Genomic DNA, 19,396 nt, shown 5'->3' on the forward strand with positions numbered 1-19,396 from the left:
ATCTTGTCAGAAGTTGTATTTTGGCTCAGTGTGGGTCAGAGTGAGTCCTGTAAAGCAGGACTGACACTTTTCTCTACTGTGGTGTTGGTTGTTTTCTTTTCACTGTGGTGTTGTGAGCGCTAGTTCGAGCTTTAATGAGAGATCAAGTACAAATGAGTGTAAACAACAAGCGTCAACAATTAAATTATCATCTTACTGAGACACATTTTTAGCATGCAGTAGGACAAAGAGGACAAATCACACAGGTATTCAAACAAAGTCTCTTTTATTACATCTTGTCAGACAGAAACTTAAATGTGAAAATTGTGATGAATGATCTCTTAATGCTGAACTGCAATCGCACATTTACAGATAATAAATATTTGAAAATTGTTGAACTGACTGAACTCACATTAGCGTGAAACTGTTGTTAATTTTTGTTAATGGATCTATTTAAGTGCTTTTTTTTTTCCCTTATAGAACGAAGACAAGTAAATGTCTGCATTATGGTACAAGTGGCTTAGAAATACAATTACAGTTTTATAGTGACAACTTCTCAAAGTGCTATGATTTAAAATATCTCTCAAAAACATGACATTTAAAACAGCCTGTAATGCGACCTTCCAGCAACATTAGAGTCCACTTATCCCTCGCACTTAAAGGTTCATCATCCAAACACATGAATGGAAAAGCGTGTAATATGAGTTTAGAAATAAAAAAGTCTGTAGCCTATTTGAAAATGAATGTCAAACTATAAGCAAACCCTTAAAACCATTCAGCAGTGTAAAGTACACACATGTGCAAAGCAAAGAAATGCATCTACAGATGCTTATAAATCATTTCTTAAATAATTCCAATTCATTTCAGCATAGGCTTGATTAGGAAGGTACACCTGTGCTATCAGTTGCATCTTGTTCTGTTTTTATTTTGTCAACAGTGTGTGGGCATCACAGTCAATGAGGCGCAGGCAGTCTGGTCTCTTTTTGGGTACACAAAGGAAATGCAGTAAGACAGGTTTTGTCAGTTGTTGTAGTCTGTCCCCTCTAAGTGATCTGGGATGGGCAGTCCGGTGAGGACGGTTAAACACCTGTTCCACACGTTGAACACAGGGCAGACTGGCTGAGCAAAGGCGATATCAAATGTGTGCAAGTGCTGAGAGCCCACGGCGTCGTAGAAAGACAGAGATCCAGAGTCATAATCCAACAATACTCCCAGACGACGCAGGTGGGGTGAAGGCTCGATGGGCATCTCCTTGCTGTTGTGACGCACTACCCACGAGTTATTGCATCGAGACAGTACCCAGGAGGCAGAGTTTTTGCCGACCCACTCGTGTTTTGGTGCTGACTTGTATGCAATGCCCACTGCGAACCTGTAGGCCCAATGGAAGAAAGAAAACAGGAATATTTCATAAATCTAACATGTAAGGCTGAAACGTTATTGATAAATAATGAAGAGGGACGACATAAATGAATCCCCCCCAAAGTGAGGCCAAGACATCTCGGGTAGCTGACTGCAGGTCATAAACCCTGCCCCCTCCATGTTAGAAGATGGGATATGGTCCAATCCAAAACTCAGTACAACGTCAAATAAATTTTTCCCAAAGATGGTGCGAGTCATTCATTAGGTAGTTCTTATCAACCGGATGTTTGTTCGAGTGATCACGTTTCTTTTAAAGTGATTTTTAATTAGTTATTTGTTATAAAAAGGGGGTGCGACATCACGATTGACAGCTGTGTGTGTCAGTTGGTTTGCTCAGGATCATAACGCTGCCCATGAATGGTTGGAGTATGGGTGGGAACTTGATAATGCAGAGATCGCTACTGCACAGATTCTGGCTCCAAATGACGTCAGCATTGGAAGAGGACAGCGGCTGTATTTGGGATATTTGGCTTCATTTTTGTACAGTGGGAGAAAGTGGAAATGAGTCGTTCACCTTTATATACAGTCAATGATTTAGCATGTGTTAGCATGCTAGCATTTACTTATCAGCACTAAGCATACTAAGTATATCTGAGGCTGATGGGATTTTTTTTATTTTTGCAGGTATTTGGTCATGTACCAGAAATATTGGACAAATTAAGATTTTGTCTTAATTTAAGGGAGCACCTAAGTTATTGCAGTAAACCCTTTGAGCCTGGAACGACATCAGTTTTCCTGTGCTGCGTTCAGACGCCTCTCACATGCATTTAAGCTTTTGAAACCTGAGCAAATTGGTTTGATTTCTCATGAAAACGTGGCCAAAAAATGTAATGAGCAACTTGGCAAAAGATGTCCCACAAATTGCAAGAAATATGGAAAATATGGAAAAGAGAAAGCCCTTATAATAAGTTTTAAATAAAGGGGAGGGAGGGAAAGAGGGAGAAAAAAATAGAAGATAACAATAATAAAAGAAATCAAGTCAATTTACTCAGGTTTCAAAGGGTTAATTCTGTGGGGAACATGAATGGCTGTACCAAATTTCATGGAAATGCAACATATTTGTCGAGATATGTCACTGAAAACTAAAAATGTGGTGGTGCTAGAGCTACAGTCAAAGGGTTATCAAAGTCATTAAGATTTATCCTCTGGGGATCACGAGTGTCTGTACAAACTGAATGGAGTAAAAGTAAACAGCTAACTGTTTTTACCATGTGCTTCCTCCTATCAGAGCTTCCCAGTAATGGCGGCCGCTGTCGATAAAGACATTTCCAGTGACACCGTAGCTGCTGTGGCTGGAGAAGCGGTCCTGACTGTGGCTTTTCTTGGACGACGTCTCGTCCCTCTCTACTGTTAGGTTGTCATGGGAAACCCTCAGCTTCCGGTGAGCTGACTTTGGGTCCAACTTGAATGGCTGACCTTAAAGAAAATGGGAAAAACAGGCTAGTTTCTAACATGCATTACAACTCTAATGGAAAAATGAATTACAGAATAAACTCTTGACATACTGTTGGTTTTTAGTTTCCCTGGTTCACTGCTGCGGTTTCCAGCCTGGTTTATGGCCTTCACTATGAAAATGTACTTGGTGCCACACTGGAGGCCGTGCACGGTGTAGTGATTCTGTTTGATGTTTGGTACAATCATCCAGCTGTCAGCAGAGTTACACAAACCTGCAGTCCAGACGGTCAGAGAATCAGTGACAAAGAAACAAATTCATCAGGAGAACTGTTGCTGAGTTGTTGCTTTATACAATATTTGAAACCAGTACAGTGCAATTATATGCAATGTTTCAATCTATAGCTGCTATTTTTAAATCATCATATGTAGCTGCAGTACCATTCATCCAAGTGTGCTTGACTACTAAGGCAGATGAGAATAAACTGCTTGATTGAGCATATTGTGACCTTGTTAGAGCAATCAATTCAAACAGTCTGCTGCTAATTTCAACCCGCAGATAATATCATGCTTATGACGTGCATCTGGATGTAAATATACTCTGACTGAGCTGTTACTTTCCCCCCAAAATCCCTTCCTAGACACTGCAAAAATGTCAGTGTATTTTGGTAACTACTCATTACCCATAAGAGCCAGGACAGAGCGCTCCTCTCCTGCTGCTACAGTACAATACTATATTATGCTTGGATATTGTAACATAGCTCCCAAACAATTTGAGGTCCTTGAGTGAAATCTCTTTCAAATCCCTCCATCATTGTCATGTTTCCACCACAAACATTACACCGCACTCCCAGCAGAGAGCTGCACATATAGACTTACTGACAACGTTAGATTGGCTGGTGAAGATGGCGTACTGAAGTTCATATGATACAACAGAGAATTCATCATCTGACGTCCAGTGAACTGTGATCGTGTCGTATGAGGCTGTGCATAATTCCTCGCGGATTACTGGTGGATTTGGTGCTGCAATCAGAGCACAGCGGACAAAAACGTTTTTCAGAGACAGTAATGAAAGTTGAGTGGACTCTATTCTGCACACAACATAACCCCCCAACCCTCACAATATGATACAGAGAGCAGTGGTGGTAAATAGTACTATCCATTTGTGTCTTTTTATTCTGAACAGTGTAATTAAGCTAGGTTGCAGTTCCCCCAGCTATTACAGCTACAGCCCCCATGCAGAGTTAAATTCATACTGCGCAACGGACGCTGAGCATAAACAATCAAACCTGTTTCATTCGGCAGAAAATAACTGTAGCCTAACATTTATGAGCTTTTTCTTTTTCTGTCACTAACAGGCTTATAGTTGAAACATTAAATCCCTGCTTCTGCCCAGGCCAAAGCCTTCAAATTGTATGAAATTTTAATTGAAGATTAAGTAAGAATAATTTTAAAATGCACTGTTTGCATAAAAGGAACCCAACAAATCATCTCACTTCGAGAGTGTAAGTGAAAAACTGCCAAAAGCTGAAGTGTAGCTAAACTAATCTGGCAGTACGTACACAAATAACTGATGTGGCAGGTCACAGTGTCTGCTGCTGCCTGCTGACAGTGACAGCTGCAAAGGTTCCTGATGTCCTAAATGATCTCAGCTGGCTGAAGACAAACTTTGGCATAATATGCAGACATTATTGGCTGCTGGCAGTTAAGTTTTCCATGGTTACAAAAATAATCACTCCAACTAAACAAAGAGGCCCCAGTATTTCAGTTTAACAACCAAAAGCTGACTTCCAGGCACTTATTTATGCTGTTGAAGTATATAGGTTAGTTAAAAACTGTTTATGTTTATATAAAGGTTAAGGAGTCACACATAGTTTGGTTTCTTATTTTACAGTTAATATTAACAATTATCTTGTGTACACAGACTAATACTGTTACAGTTAACATTTGAAGGTCACTCCTTTATTAATGTGTCATGTATTTATACAGATGTTAGGCGATTCATTCTTTAAATCAGCCGGTTGTCCTTTTCCTTAAAAAGACAAATATACAGCTTTAAATACAGTTTTAATTTGAAGGAGTACATTGATTCTGAGGAACAAAACACTTACTGGAAACCTTTGGAGCGTTATTTAGCTAGTTTAAAATAGTAATGTTGGCCTACAATCACTTGTGCGGAGGATTGGGGTCGTTCTTCTTTTGTGATGCCACAGCAACCGTGCGCAAAATGGATAAAAGTAAACACTTAAGGCTTTTACAACGTCACCTGCATCTTCTGTTCCTGTTTTCAAAATCATGCGTCACTACAAGAAACCATGATGCATTCAGCTGAAAGTCACCAATTAACACTCAGTTGATAAACCAAAAACACTGGAGAACATTGTATGTGTTTGTGAAGCCAATCAAGCAATATTTACTACGTGGTCATTGCCCTGGTTAGAGTAACTATATTATATTTACATTATATACATTGTATAATAATAATAATGATAATAATAATAAATTATATACGGATTCATTAACTATGTTATATTTCACAACGGCGCCACAATAAGTAAGTATTTTACTTTGTGGGACCGCCACAGCCCTTAAGCTCATGTTACATATTTCACAATAAGTTTTATTCCAAAGTTTGCCACCACTGTTGGGACTGAGTGCTTATTGTTACAATTATATTCATTATATGACAATTATATTAATTTGTTTTTGTGCCAAAAAGATGAATAACAATGTGTGCTTAACTTGACCCCACTCACCTGTGAGGTAATCCAAGCTTTCTAGCATCTTCTTCTCCCTTGAGAAGTCCAAAGCGAAAGTGTCAAAAGTGTCATTAAGATTTATTTCTGGTAACAGGATCTGAGAGGAAGCCGTCGCCATAGACACTCTGCAATAAAGAAGTAAATTATTAACAGTTTTATATGCCATATTTGTTTTTTGTGGATAGCATTGGCTGTCTTCGCTCCCTCACCTCTCGCAGGTGCTTTTAGCCGTTTGGAGGAAGCGAGCGTGGTCCGTCTCCTTTAGAGTTTGGTCGGCCTGAGCGATGAGGGAGGAGGATCGTTCGATGCACTGCTTACAGCTGGCTATCTGCTGGGCTAGTTTCCTCAGCCGCACAGTCTGCGCCGAAAGAGAGGATATGTTGATAGATGAAAAGCATGGGAATTAACCAACCCATGCACTCCTTCCTGAATAGGGCACCAACCTGCCAGATGCTAGATTTGATTTTACCTCGCCAATTAGAAAATCCTTCTGGGGAAAATCAGATTTACACCTGTGACAACTTGATTTTTCAGTTGTGCAATACCCACAAGACTTTGAGCTTCAACCTGTTCTACAAGCTACACTTGCACAAGAGGTGTATATATGAAACATCCCTCATAACACTCCCATAGCAACCAGACCCTCCTATCCCACATCAATGCCTCATTGGCTTGAAGGCGACCTCAGAACCTGACATGAGGCACGGGGCGAGGAAGGAAAAAGTCCACATCCAGAGAGGGCCATCACAGGAAGCAGGGCTCATCTTACTCTGACACTGAGCATGGTACAGCGTGCCACTGCCTCTCTAATGGCATCTAACATGGGAAAAGGAAGGGAAGTGATTCAAGAGGTACAGCATAACCACATTAAATGTATGGACTTTGTGCCAGAAATACTCCAGAGCTAAAGGCTGGAACTGAAGACGACGCGGTAATAAACTCTGCAGTCTGGTGAGAATTTCACTGCAAGTAGCTTGTAACAAGTACACAAAAGCACATAAAGGAAGCTCTGAGGAAACCAGCTCCCTGTCTGAGCTTTAAGGTCAGAAAAAGGAAGAGCAATTTTAAATAAACTGAAATGTCAGAAATCTTACTCTAAAATTTCATACATAGGTTATCTAGGGTAACCAAGGTAGAAATATAACCAAAAATCACAAATTGTCATTGTGTCATTGACTGAGCAGGGTTTTTCAAAGATCTCCATGTATTCATTTTGAGGAAAATTAGACACTTTACTCTAATGTAACGTTAAAACATGAGATGCACAAACTGGGGCTAATCTAGCACGTGTTAAAATGTTGTGTAACAGCAGGACAAGTATAAAAGAGGAATAAAGTTGTACAGCTGAAGGGCTGTGGCAGCAAAGGCTAAAAGGGACAGATCATCTTACATTTAGTACATTTTATCAGTCTAGATTGTTTCTGTAAGTTGCTGATTGTTGGAGACATCGGCTGCAGAGTGAACCTAGTTGGCTTGTGGTGCTCAAAGCGCCAAAAAACAAAAAGAATTTGAAAAACTAAACATCAATTTCTCTTTCCAGAAAACATGACCCAGTTACTCAAGATAATCCACAGCCCTTATACATAAAACACAAGTTTGGTAAACAAAAAACAGTTCCCTATATGGACTGATTTTTGTTTAAAGCAAAAATTTGTATTTTTGATTGTGGGTCGAAGTGTCTCTTTAATGTACTGAACTGAGTAAATGCATGTTTTATTAATTATTGATTTAATGTTGTATTTGTAAGGGAAAAAAATGTGCTATTGATTCTTTCAAAATAACACTTCAGAGAGTTTTTTTTACCCAACAGCAGTGATTTTTTACTGCTTTATTCTAATAGGGAACATGTTATGCTAGCTTGTCAGCTGTGTGGGGAGGCAAGGTTATCGATACATACAAGGTGATAAACAAACAAAGGTTATCAAGACACAAAAGGTGATAAACAGTACCTTTCCCTCCTTTATCTTTGTGGCAATGACTTGTCTTCGCTGCTGTATGATATTAATCAGCAGGTCACACTCCTCCAGCAGCTTGTTCTCTTGTCGCGACGCATTCACCTACACGAGACAGAAGCAGAGATAAGAGGCAGCCAGTGGTGGAGGCCTATTTGTAATTCATTTGCTTCGAAGAAATGTTTTGCTGCACAACTGCAGGTTCATTTGAATACATTTTAATTACATTATTGGACAGGACAGTTTGTTTTGTGTAAGACTCATGCGGTAGGAAAACAACATTAGATGATAATTTCGCCATGCATGATAACGGCCATGATAATAAACACTGCACTTTATTTGATATTCTTTTTTAAGGACACACATAATAGTGTTTATTTTCAAATCGTTGCATACATATTAGGCTTAAACTTGCTCTGGAAATACTGTCAGAAAACTGCATGCATTTTACAGAAATTATTGATTTATACACTAATGAGCACATAATCTTATTAACGTGATGAAAAGCCTCTCTCACATGCCGCACTTCATCACTGTGTTAATAATTTAATGAGCTGTTGCCCATGACGTGCTACAGAATTAAGGAGCCCCACACCTGAGAGCGAACAGATAAACAACCCTCACCTCCACATGTTGGCAGGTTTGGATAAGTTTGCCCATCAGACTTTCCAACTCACTGGTCCTCTTGATTAGACTGCTGAGGTTGGAATCCAAAGCTTGCTGCAAAAAAACAAAATTGAAAATAAGTATTTATTAACACCATGTCCCCCTCATCAAACTGTAAGCAGCTGAATAAATCTTGGAGGAAAGTTGGGTGAATGGGAACATAAGGACTGCATCTGGCTGGAGTGTAATGGGCACAGGAGGGGACACACAAGGCTGCCGCTGGATATGACTGGCCACATTTGGGCTGCGATCAACGTAGGGCCCGCAGTCCTCCCCGTGTGCCAGAGATCCCATCATACTGCCTGCTGAGGCCACGGAGCTTAGCAGAGCATCTGCCAGTGATTTGGACAACTAAACCCCGGCTGTGTTAATCACTGACTCAGATCAAAGGCTTATGTTTCAAGTTTAATCTCCTACTGTAATTGGGTACCATGATGACTGGGGTAGTAGTACAAGACATCTTCTGATGTAAAGTATTATTCCTCTTAAATAGGAGATTAATGCGTATTTAGATTGTGCTATCACCGAATTCAATGAAAACAACAGTGTAGTCTCACTAAAATCCTAAAAACAGACGTGGAAAACTCAAAAATTGATTGACATGCGTCAATGAAATCTCAATTTTTAGTCTTCTGTGACGCTGTAAGGGGCCCACATTTTCAGATAAAAATAATAATCCAATAAAAACAAAACTGCTTAGGTCAATCTAGCCACCAAAGTCAAATGTTGGCATTGTACAGTGAGTTGTTCGTAGCGACCAAACGAGGTATTTCAAGCCCAAACATCTTTTCCTAACCCTAACCAAGTGTTTTGTGTGTCTAAACAGAACCACACATCAGCCACAGCATTGACACAACATAGAACTGAAAACTGAAATGTAAAAAACAAAGTTTTAACAGATTTGCTGCACATAAAATGTACAAATGTAACATATGAATGACTGGCAGAAATGCCAACATTTAATCTTAGAACTTAATCTACCATTAAAAGTCTTGAATATCAATGAAACCATGTCTGAAAGGCTCACACTGTAAATGGTATAGAATCCGAGACGGATTCAGTATTCAAGTGATCATCAAAACATTCACAAATACGAAAAAGAAAGTACCGAAAACAGCTAAAAGAAGAGAGCAAACTGTTAGGAGGGCCCATGAAGATTCGAGGCTTGTAGCAAACAGTGGGTAGACCTCTCTCAGGTTAGACGGCATCTCACATTGTGATTTCATAAGGTGGGTGCGTCACAGTGTTCTAAAATAGCAGAAGCTTTATTTTACCGCTCTCGCAAATATGATTTATTCATATGGAAGAGAAGGTGATGAAAGCCTTTCCAGATGCTGAGCTGAAGGTACAGGTGAGTGCATGACTTTTAAAATGGACGCATAAAACATAACATATTAATCAAAGCGATGTTGAATATAGCCAAATGTATACGGTTAAAACACTCCCCCAACAATTTTGTTGTTTGAATATGGCAAGTATGACATGAAGCCACACAGAGACAGGGAGAGCAAATGGAAAAGACAGACAGTGCGAGAGACATTTTGGTGTAACTGTATTTCTCAATGTGCCTAAAATACGGCTTCTCCTGCAACATTAATACTCTTCATGTGTTTAGACAGCTCTCTCTAATCGACTTCTCTTTCCTAGAGTAATTTAAAGCTGATGAGAGGAAAGAATAGCAGCTTCCTTTTGTACGTGAATACTTCTGGACCCACACCTTTGCTTTGGCCAGTCTCTCTTCCTTCCTCTCAAAGTCCTGACAGGTCACTGACAGGACTTGGGAGTTTTATCCTGTGTCAACATTAGAAATTGTATCCATTGTCAGAGTTTGTCACTTCATCCTGTGAACACTTTAGGCCCCGTTTAACATCTGTTGGTTTTAACTTTGTTGGAGGGCTGTTTAAGCTTCCATTGAATCACAAACACAGATCACAGTTTGCTTTTCTTGTGCACAGATATACACCATTAACTGTTATACATTCAATAACTTAAAACTCCACAATGCCCCTCATTAAAGGTCCAATTACTATATTTATTGTACAGTATATTATAGGTATATGCACATGTATAACTGGATAGTTTGACCTGCTGCATACTCTCATATGAATATTATTTAAATATGGGTCTGTTTTACAAACAACTAATTTTTAACAAACCATAAAGCAAGGAGTTTAATACTAGTTACAAAACAGTATAATTTTAATACTGATGCCTCTTTATGATAGACATAAGCAAAAGTGACAATCAGTGAGAAAATGTCCTTTTTTATGTAGTTATTCTTTATGCTTGTTAACAAGTTCAATGTCCTATAAAATCAGATAAAATTCTTTATGGCATGCTGACCAAAAGAGCCGATGTTTTTCCGGGCAAAGTTTCACAGTGACGGTGTTAGCCAGTTAAAAGGAAGCAGAGGGAGATTTTTCTTAAAAGAATTTCATTTCTGACATTATATTTTGTGGTTATGGCTGATACCGGGGCAGGATCTGCAATGAGAAAAAGAAAGAATTGAACAGAGGAAAAAAAAATTAAAAAATAAAACGTACAGTAAAGAGCACAGGCAGAAGCACCTATCAACTTTGGCTGGTCATTCAACACATGAAGAGGATTGAGGAATTTGAAAGGATTAAAACTGATCCTGAATTAGCCCTTTTTCCTCCTAGACGGGTATATAATATTATATTTCCATTTTTATTTATTAAATATACACTGGTAGCTAAAACAAAAATGTTTCACTATTGTCAAATTACAGTTAATGATGTTCGAAACATATATTACCTTGTTGCTATTCATACTACAAACAGCTATCTTAACGAAAGAAAAATAGTAAAAAATGCGTACAAATAAGTTGTGTCTTCCTTTTACTGGCTTTCAAAACGAATGCACGTGCTTGCCAGATTAAGATATTTATGACAGGAGGTGGCAATAGGGGCCACAAAAATCAACACAACTTAGACTTAGAGTTTTACTGTATATTCTCAAGTGGTAGGCTATGTGGGACATTTTTTCGCGTCACAGTAGGAAAGACACAGGTGTAAATAATAAAACGTACAATGGTTGAATGCCATTTCAATCAGTCGATCAAATTTGATTTATATAGCACTTTTCAAACGTATCGAATGCAATTCAAGGTGCTTTAAATATTTCTGAAGAAACAAAAACTAGAACAACTTATGAAATAAGCAAAAAAAAATGGTCTTAAAAATGTAGCTGCTTCAGTTTCAGGCTCTTGTTATTGTGTCACGCTGTCATGCCTCACTGGGATACTTAAATAGAGCGGAGCCATCATGTTAATGTCATTAGTAACGCCTGTGCATTACCTACAATCACAAGTCTGTCTGTCTATCAAAGTGGGTTCTAAAGCTGTGCTGAAATTAGGTGATAGTTTCCCACCTTTTAATTACATTACAGTCACAGATTGTGCCTAAATAACCATCATACAGTGGGCTTAATACTGTATGTTTTTCAATATCTCTTTATAAAGCGACATACACAATATGCTATGCAATGTAAAATGTAAGTATATACATTTTTTTTTTCTTTTACATACACTGCAATATAAACCAGGCAACCTGGTGTTTTTTCCGAATATATAATGGGCAAAATGTTCTCCATTTTTCCTATTGCATGTTGGGATATGCTCCAGCCACTCCTCTGACCCCAAATAGGAATGAACTGGCATAAACAAAGTATGACGGATAGATAATAACAGATATAATACCAGACTGGGATCATGTCACATAATGCCAAAACCAGACTGAAGGAATTACTACATTATACACGCTTGCACACACACACACACACTCACACCAATGTCATAACATCCCTGGGAATTTCTGAGAAATGCGAGGCGCTGTGGCTGTAAACATGTGTTTGGAAAAACCGGCAACTATGAACAAGCTCAGCTGCATGCCACCTGGGTCCTGTCCCTGCATGCCACGAGCAACAAAACAATTTCTTTCTAAGATGGGAATTGCTGTTTCCTGCTTCTGTCACTGGAGGCTTCTAACAATGCAGCTGAGTGCACGTAATATGAGGTCAACAAGGTACAAAGACAAATTAAAGCATGAATTGGTTGAAATGCATCCCATAATTACATCAAGCAACTGTGGATATTAGGGAGGAGAGAAAACGCATCATAGCTGCTAAGTCTTTAAAAAGATAATGGAATCTACTTAAAGTCCAACACCCTGTATTTAACCACTTTGGGAAAAAACAACTATATGGAATAATGAAAACACAAAGCAGCATACTGCAATTATCAAATTAAAGAGATAATTCTGGTTTTTCCTCGTGTAGATGTCACTTGGCACACCCCCAGTTTGGAGAAGTAGGCCAACATGGAAGCTAAGCAATCTATTGTTGCAATAAAACATACTTTTGCCAACTAACAAAAGTCCCACCAACGCCCCCCCCTAAACTCTTTATCAGTTTAACCCTTTGAAGCCTGGAGTGACATCACTTTTCTTATGCGCTTTCAGACACCTTTTACTTATTTAAATCTTTTAATCCCATGCAAATTAGTGCAATTTCTTTCAAAAAACATGGGTAAAAAATGCAGTGAGCAACCTAGAAAGAAATGGGTAAGTAGGTAAGAAATGCTCGACAAATGTCAATACATTGATAGATTTAGAAAATTGTTTTTAAAATGTTTCAGACAAATGTCTAGGGAAAAAAAAGAAAAAAGCAAGGGAAAAGTATATTCTGTTATCATAAATAAATATTTAAGATTATTTTACTAAATTATTATAATTCAAGACTGTCTCTCAGCGTGGAAAACACTTAATCTGTTATAGATTTTTTCTTTAAGGTGACTAAAATGTGTTTTATTGCTGACCCCATCCATGGTAGTACATTGCTTAGCTTCCATGTCAAACTCCATCCTGCTTCTCCAAAATGGGGGCATGCCAACAGCCATCGAAATAAGTTATTAAATTGACTATGGACAAGTACCTCAAAAATTTTTTTAAAAATAATCCTGAACTACCCCCTTAACAACCACTTAGGCTACATTACAATGTGGCTGACCAGTTGCAAAACTGCTGGTTTTCAAAGGATAAAGCCCTTTGAAAAGAACTTTCATGTTTAGTTTTTTTTTCTCCATGAAATCCAGCTGTCCCTGAATGTGGAATTAAAGAAATGATGCTGATCACCTGCTCTGCCTCCTGGTGTGAATGACCACGCCCCACCACACTGAGAAAGCGGCCAGGCGATTTCTGCACAATGACAGCATGATCAAACAAAGGAGACAGGTTAAGACTGGTCCTCTGACCTATCTTTACCAAAAAATGTTATTAAAGATTGCTTACACCCCAGTTCCATTTTGACCAAGCATTGTGAAAGAGAGGAACGGGCACACAAAAGAGAGTGACACAGTAAACCCCCCTTTTGTGAGTCATGCATGGACACTGTGAGTGTATGTGAAAACAAAGCAGAGCCTCATTTTTATTTCATGCAGTGGATGCCATGCAATTCTCAGAATACACTCTAGGATGGCAGGAGTGAAAAACTCGACACAACTGAGCTTAAGAGTCATACACTAAAATAGTACATTTTTGGACAATTTGAGAGAGAGTTTTCTTAAATTTAGTTACATATAGGTCAAAGCTAACATGCTATATCCTCGTTAATTCACAACAAAGCTCTGCTGCCCGATTGCCTTGTTATGGACAATAAAATGATCCCCTGAGGTTGCTGGAGACATGGTAGAGACCAAAACTATGTGGACAAAGCACTGACCCTCTGAGCCAAATTCTCATTCTTATGATAAAAGCTGATTCACGTCTAAAAAGGAGGGAATGCAGTGCCACCTTTTTATGTGCTCCAGCTAACAGCATCTCCTCATACCTTATTGATACCAGGCCATCTGCCGAAAGTGAACTGTTCCACTTATCCTAAAAACTGTGAAAGCTGTCTCTTATTGGCTGTCATTACATTTAAGACTGGTCAAGAGACAGTTGACCACCAAATCACTTTATTTATGCTATTTGTTTTAAGGCTTATGATATATTTGTTAAAGAATAAGGCAATATTAGATATTATTGATTGTAAACAAATCACACGAAAAGATTATATCACACCCCAACACCATATTGAATATGTTAATCTTAAAAAACAAGTTATGAATAATACAGGTTAATTTTTTTAAAGTCAAAATACCTTCTTTAAGGGGTAACTATGGTATTTTTCGACATGGACCCTATTTTCCTATGTTTCCTGCCTAAGTGACTAATGGCAACAACAATTTTTGAAATGAGCTCAGTATAGAGCAAGAGCACTGCAGTCGCAAAACAGACTGCAATGTAACCACTCGGCACAGGAACGTTAAACGTATATTTACTAAAATCATTTATTTTTGCCACTGACAGGCTCAGATTATCATTATTAGAGTCTGACAACATTTTTGAAGGAGTCTTTACAGAGACAGACCTTTAATTAAAGAGTAAGACCCTGTTTGTTTAAACAAAAAAACCCAGAGATCGTCATTGCCAAAGCCCCCAGAATCCATTTCAATAACGAGTGATTTTATCATCTTATCACGGCTCATTCAAAGTCGACAGAAACAAACCTTCTTGGTTTGTCTTTCCACTGTTCCAACAATCACCAGCTTTAATTTGGACGACATAAACCCTTAATTCACTCAGTTAGATATACTAGCTCTGGCTTCTGATGTCCGATCTTCACTTTCACTCCTCTCTCAGTATTTCGACCTCTAACTGTTGCATAATAATCTGAACGTGTCAGTGGTGAAAATAAGCACCCTTAATGGATGCAAACTGATGGTGTGAACATGCCCCGAGTGGTTACACAGCAGCTTGTTTTGCTGCTTTTGCTTGCAGCCCTCTCGCTTTACACTGGACCAATTTCAAATTTCCATAAGTCACTTAGACACAAAGACGGGTAAAAAAGGGTGCAGGCTGAAAAATCCTATAGTTACCCTTTAAGTAGATTTTAGCAAACGTTACTCAAAACAGAAGTAAATAGTATCTTTGTCTCAGCCACAGATCTGTTACACGAGTGTCGAGTATTAACAGCAAAGGACGATTTGTTCGGGATTGACCAGAAATAAATTACAGTGCCCATACTCATCGTAATGAGGGAGCATTTCATCTAGTGCAATTGATGTGTTTTTGGACAATAATGGAGGTCTATGGCACAGAGAATAAGCTATATTGGGCACAGACTTGTTAAGAGGATCAATTATTGTTCATTTAGGGTCTTTTCATGGGATTTGTTGGCAAGAAAAAATACATTCTGTATATAATATCAGCGGATACACATGTAATTGTAAAATCTACTTGAGTGAGGAAGTCATTTTGTCGCGTTTGTTATTTCATATTGTTTACCACAGGAAGTTTACAGTATACTGAGTGTGAAATGCCACTGTATATGCGCTGAAAGACAATGTTTGCATCACATTTGATCTACAAAAATAAGAGCATAAGCACCTCATTTGCCATAACAGTATGCAGCATTAATTTTTTGAACTTGCAAAAAAAAAAATAACTTTTATAAACTGGCAGATCATTTGCATAATTTGCTCTTCACAGAGGGATGCGATTTAATACATTTTAAACAAAATCATTGTTTGGGATTGACAGCATTTTATTGAATCCAAATCGAGTATGAAATTTATTTTGTCAAAAAACGCAATCCAAAATGGAACCAGCAATTGAACCCTACAAAATAATGGTTCAGCTAAGTTGCACTAAGAAGCAACTAATGACCAGTGTTACAGTATAAGGCGCTTGTCATCAATAAAATGAAATATCTGCACTAAAACGTATACAGTTACAAGTTAAGACTTAAAACATAACCATCACATCTTTATATAACTTGCCAGTGAACTTGTTTATCTCAGCGTTTGTGCACATTTCTACATCAATAAAGTCTGCTCAAAAGCTCATTTTGAATATCTGATCAAAAAATTAATCTACTAATGGTTTGTGTATGTGTGATACTGTATAAGATTTAAAGAGATTTTGAACTCAGGTTTGAACTCTGTGAGGCTGCAATCAGTGGGGACAGTTTTCTTCAGTGCATCATAAATCTCAAAGCATTCCTGGGACTACAAATCATTTCTTACCTTGAGTTTGTCAAATCGGTCACTGAGCGCTGCCACGTGGTGGTCCCGGTGTCGGCCAACCAGCTTACACAATGCACAGATCAACTGTTCATCTGTCACACAGTACATGTTGACCTTCTCGTCCTCATGCTCCAGACACATGAGCCCTCGCAGATGGGAGTCCAGCAAGGGCTCGATTAGACGGTGGCCCGTGAACGGCTTCTTGTTGGGGTGGGTGGCCTTGAGACACTCGTCGCAGTACGACACCTCACAGGTGACGCAGGTCTTCACGGCATCCTGCGGAGGGTCCTGCTCGCAGAACTGGCACTGCACCCGGTCACCAGGAGAAGTCATGGCTTTGCTGTCGGGGACGGCTCGCTCGCGCCGGGTCTCGTTAGGAGAATTAGGTCCACTCAGAGAAGCCTTCTGATAGCGGTCGATGATGTTCTGTAATGTAACGTTGCGTTTGAGTCCCTCTAGGCCCCTCTGATTAAGGGTGATGACATAGCGACAGGTTGGACACTGAAAGGCGCTGATGGACTGAATTGGCTCGCTGGGCGTGCAGTGTGAGACCAGGATGCGATGGGCACAGTTGAAACAAAGGCTGTGAGCGCAGGGCAAGAGCAGCGGGTCCTCAAAGAGCTCCAGACAGATTGGGCAGGTCAGTTCCGACTCCAGCGTTTCCATCTTCAGGCAAAACTAAATGAGGTCGTCAGCGAAATCCAGGGAAGCTGATCAGCTATCTGTGAAAAAGACATGAAATAAAGATGAATAAGAAAAAAAATGAAAGCTATAAAAACAGTTTGAAGGTTGTAAACACTGTGAATGGGAGTTAAGGGTTGCCCTCAGTGTGCAAATATAATGATAATCAAGGTTATTTTTTAAGCAAAAATGACCAAACATCTTTTGTTTCAGCTTGTCAGCTATGAGGATCTTCAGCTTTAATTCATGTTATGTGATAGTAAATTCAATATGTTTGGAATTTGGATGGCTGAATCTAGAAAACAATAAACAGATTATTTGATAAATAAATAAATAACTAAATAAACAATCCATGTTGAGGTTTAGACGTGAACTTAAAAAAAAAAAAACTGAATTAAAAACACCATCCATATTCTGCCTCTATTATAATTATGATAATGCAACCAGAATTATTCCTCTCTATCTTGAGTTTCTTTTGATTTCCATTGCAAACTAAAAACATGAATGTAAATATGACTGTGTGTAAATATTTGCAAGAGATATCTGATTATGGAAATGAAGCAAACTAGCGCGCAGGAGAGCACTCCAACAGAAACACGTGTCTGCACGTTATACATATATCAGGCTTCTGTATGGTCTATTTGGCTGAACTTACGACTTCAAGAATGCAGCTCATTTTAATTTGGCACAGGAATAGTCTAGCCTATCCCCATGTGTTCCTCTCTATACTGTACTCCACAGGCCAGCGGGCCAGCGAGGACTGACAGCTCAGCCAAGCAGAAGTGTATTGGCCTGCTTGCTGATGGCTGGGGCTCCACACTATCACAGACACTAAGCCTTTGTTCCCGGCCAGTCAGACACCCCAGCTGCGAGTGGACACACTGTGCTCACAGCGTCTTTCTCTATGTGAACTCTCTACCTCCACTCATTATGTGTGAAGAAGGCAAAAGCTCATTATCAGGACAGTCGGGCACAAGTAGCCTTTTGAAGTTGTGAGGATACAGCAATTACCTCTGAGCCACAGACCTGGGTTTGTTCTTTCCATTCTATTCAGATCTTCACAGACACGCAGCTATCCGGCTGCACTGTACAAGACAAGAGGCGATTGTTGCACTTGTCTCTAGTGACTGTGATGCATCTGTGGGCCTTTTGTTTTTTTGGCTGGTTTGTTCTTTAAAGACAATGCAGGTGTCTAAAAGTTATAACACAGGATTCAAAACAACCTCTTGTCTATGCAAAGCCTTTAGTCTTAGACAAAATATGCGAAACATCAAGCCTTTTGGCACAGAAGTTGTTTGAAAGTTGATGTTTTCACATCTTCCCGTTCAGATACTGTTTGCAGTCAATACTTCTTAATTATTCATGCATATGAAAGTAGCCCAAAACTAAACAAATCCCTGCGGAATGACCAAACTGTGGCACACGAAACTGCAAAATCCCTTATCCAACATTTCATCCACTTGTTTGACATGTTTTTACTTTAACACGTACGTCAACATGACAGCAGTTGTAGCCGTTACTGTACTCGCACAGGTCTCGTCAAACAGGTTACCTAAACCAGGCTGTCCTCAACACAATATGAATAAAGAGCTTTGTATGACAAATACAATGCAAAGAAGCTAGTCCTCTGATGTCATCGCCTGTGATATAAAATACCCTCAAGTTACAATAAGCTTGTAAAACAACACTGTGGCAAAGAGCCACCACAAACTGCAATACGGCCCCAAGTACATTACGCACTCCTGAAAGCTCTCCCATTCATACACAGTTTACTTTACCCACCGATGGATTTCGCCCCACTTTGCAATGCCGAGACATTTCTGCTGAAGGAAAACTTCTGACCTAAATCATAAAAGCGTATTTATGACAACAAATGCACCGGCTGTAAACCCCCAGCATGTTGTAGAGACGGGCATCCGCACGGCACAAGTCTTCACAGCCCCAGTAATCCTGCAGCCCAGCTGTCATTAAGCAAAGAGATTGAGCAAGAGGTAGAAAGCACAACAGGAAAAGTTGCCCGACAATTCCAGGAAAGCCAGCTCCACCTACAGCTGGAGCGCTGGCCAGTACTGGAAGAAGAGAGAGAGAGTGTTGACAACAGCGAGCGAGAGAGAGAGAGAGAGAGAGAGAGAGAGAGAGAGAGAGAGAGAGAGAGCAGAGAAGTCACAGGGTTGTGCAGAGCCCCAGCTCATGCCCTTACAGGCAGGTTAGTGTCCTCTCAGCTCTGCCCATTCAGAAATTCAAAGCGCCAGGATCAGTTTCAGATTTCCTTGTGTGACCATCCCTTCGGCTTCTAGCTGCACAATGCTGCAGACTGGAACTTTTCTTGGCTGTGCCGCCAGGGACTCTAAGAGAAAAGATGAAGATATAAACACAACTGGGAAGCAACCTGAGAGGCAGCAGGACTCATCTGTGACGTGGGACAGAGGTCTGCGACTCCCCCAGCATCCCAAAAACAACAAGAT

General features: G+C 39.5%; 1 protein-coding gene across 8 annotated transcripts in view; it reads right to left on the minus strand.

Moving 5' to 3' along the window:
* Positions 1 to 248: 248 nt before the first annotated feature.
* Positions 249 to 19,396, minus strand: part of mid1 (midline 1) — a 42,112-nt gene continuing 22,964 nt past the window's right edge. For 6 of the 8 annotated variants that reach the window (XM_088083294.1, XM_042494741.2, XM_088083295.1 and 3 more), the window contains 10 exons: positions 16,251 to 16,972; positions 13,318 to 13,380; positions 8,126 to 8,221; positions 7,499 to 7,606; positions 5,759 to 5,907; positions 5,547 to 5,674; positions 3,670 to 3,813; positions 2,904 to 3,065; positions 2,607 to 2,814; positions 249 to 1,348 (listed from right to left, as the gene is read on the minus strand). In XM_088083294.1, coding sequence (XP_087939420.1) covers positions 1,000 to 1,348; positions 2,607 to 2,814; positions 2,904 to 3,065; positions 3,670 to 3,813; positions 5,547 to 5,674; positions 5,759 to 5,907; positions 7,499 to 7,606; positions 8,126 to 8,221; positions 13,318 to 13,380; positions 16,251 to 16,916 — 2,073 coding nt within the window. In that variant the 5' untranslated portion in view covers positions 16,917 to 16,972 and the 3' untranslated portion in view covers positions 249 to 999. Of the gene's footprint in view, positions 1,349 to 2,606; positions 2,815 to 2,903; positions 3,066 to 3,669; positions 3,814 to 5,546; positions 5,675 to 5,758; positions 5,908 to 7,498; positions 7,607 to 8,125; positions 8,222 to 13,317; positions 13,381 to 16,250; positions 16,973 to 18,713; positions 18,936 to 19,396 lie in introns of those variants that run through there. The other 2 variants (XM_042494740.2, XM_042494742.2) reach the window with 2 other exon arrangements.

The sequence above is a fragment of the Plectropomus leopardus genome, chromosome 10 (assembly GCF_026936395.1).
Source record: "Plectropomus leopardus strain MGB_pleo_1.0 chromosome 10, ASM2693639v1, whole genome shotgun sequence".
Classification (NCBI taxonomy): domain Eukaryota; kingdom Metazoa; phylum Chordata; class Actinopteri; order Perciformes; family Serranidae; genus Plectropomus; species Plectropomus leopardus.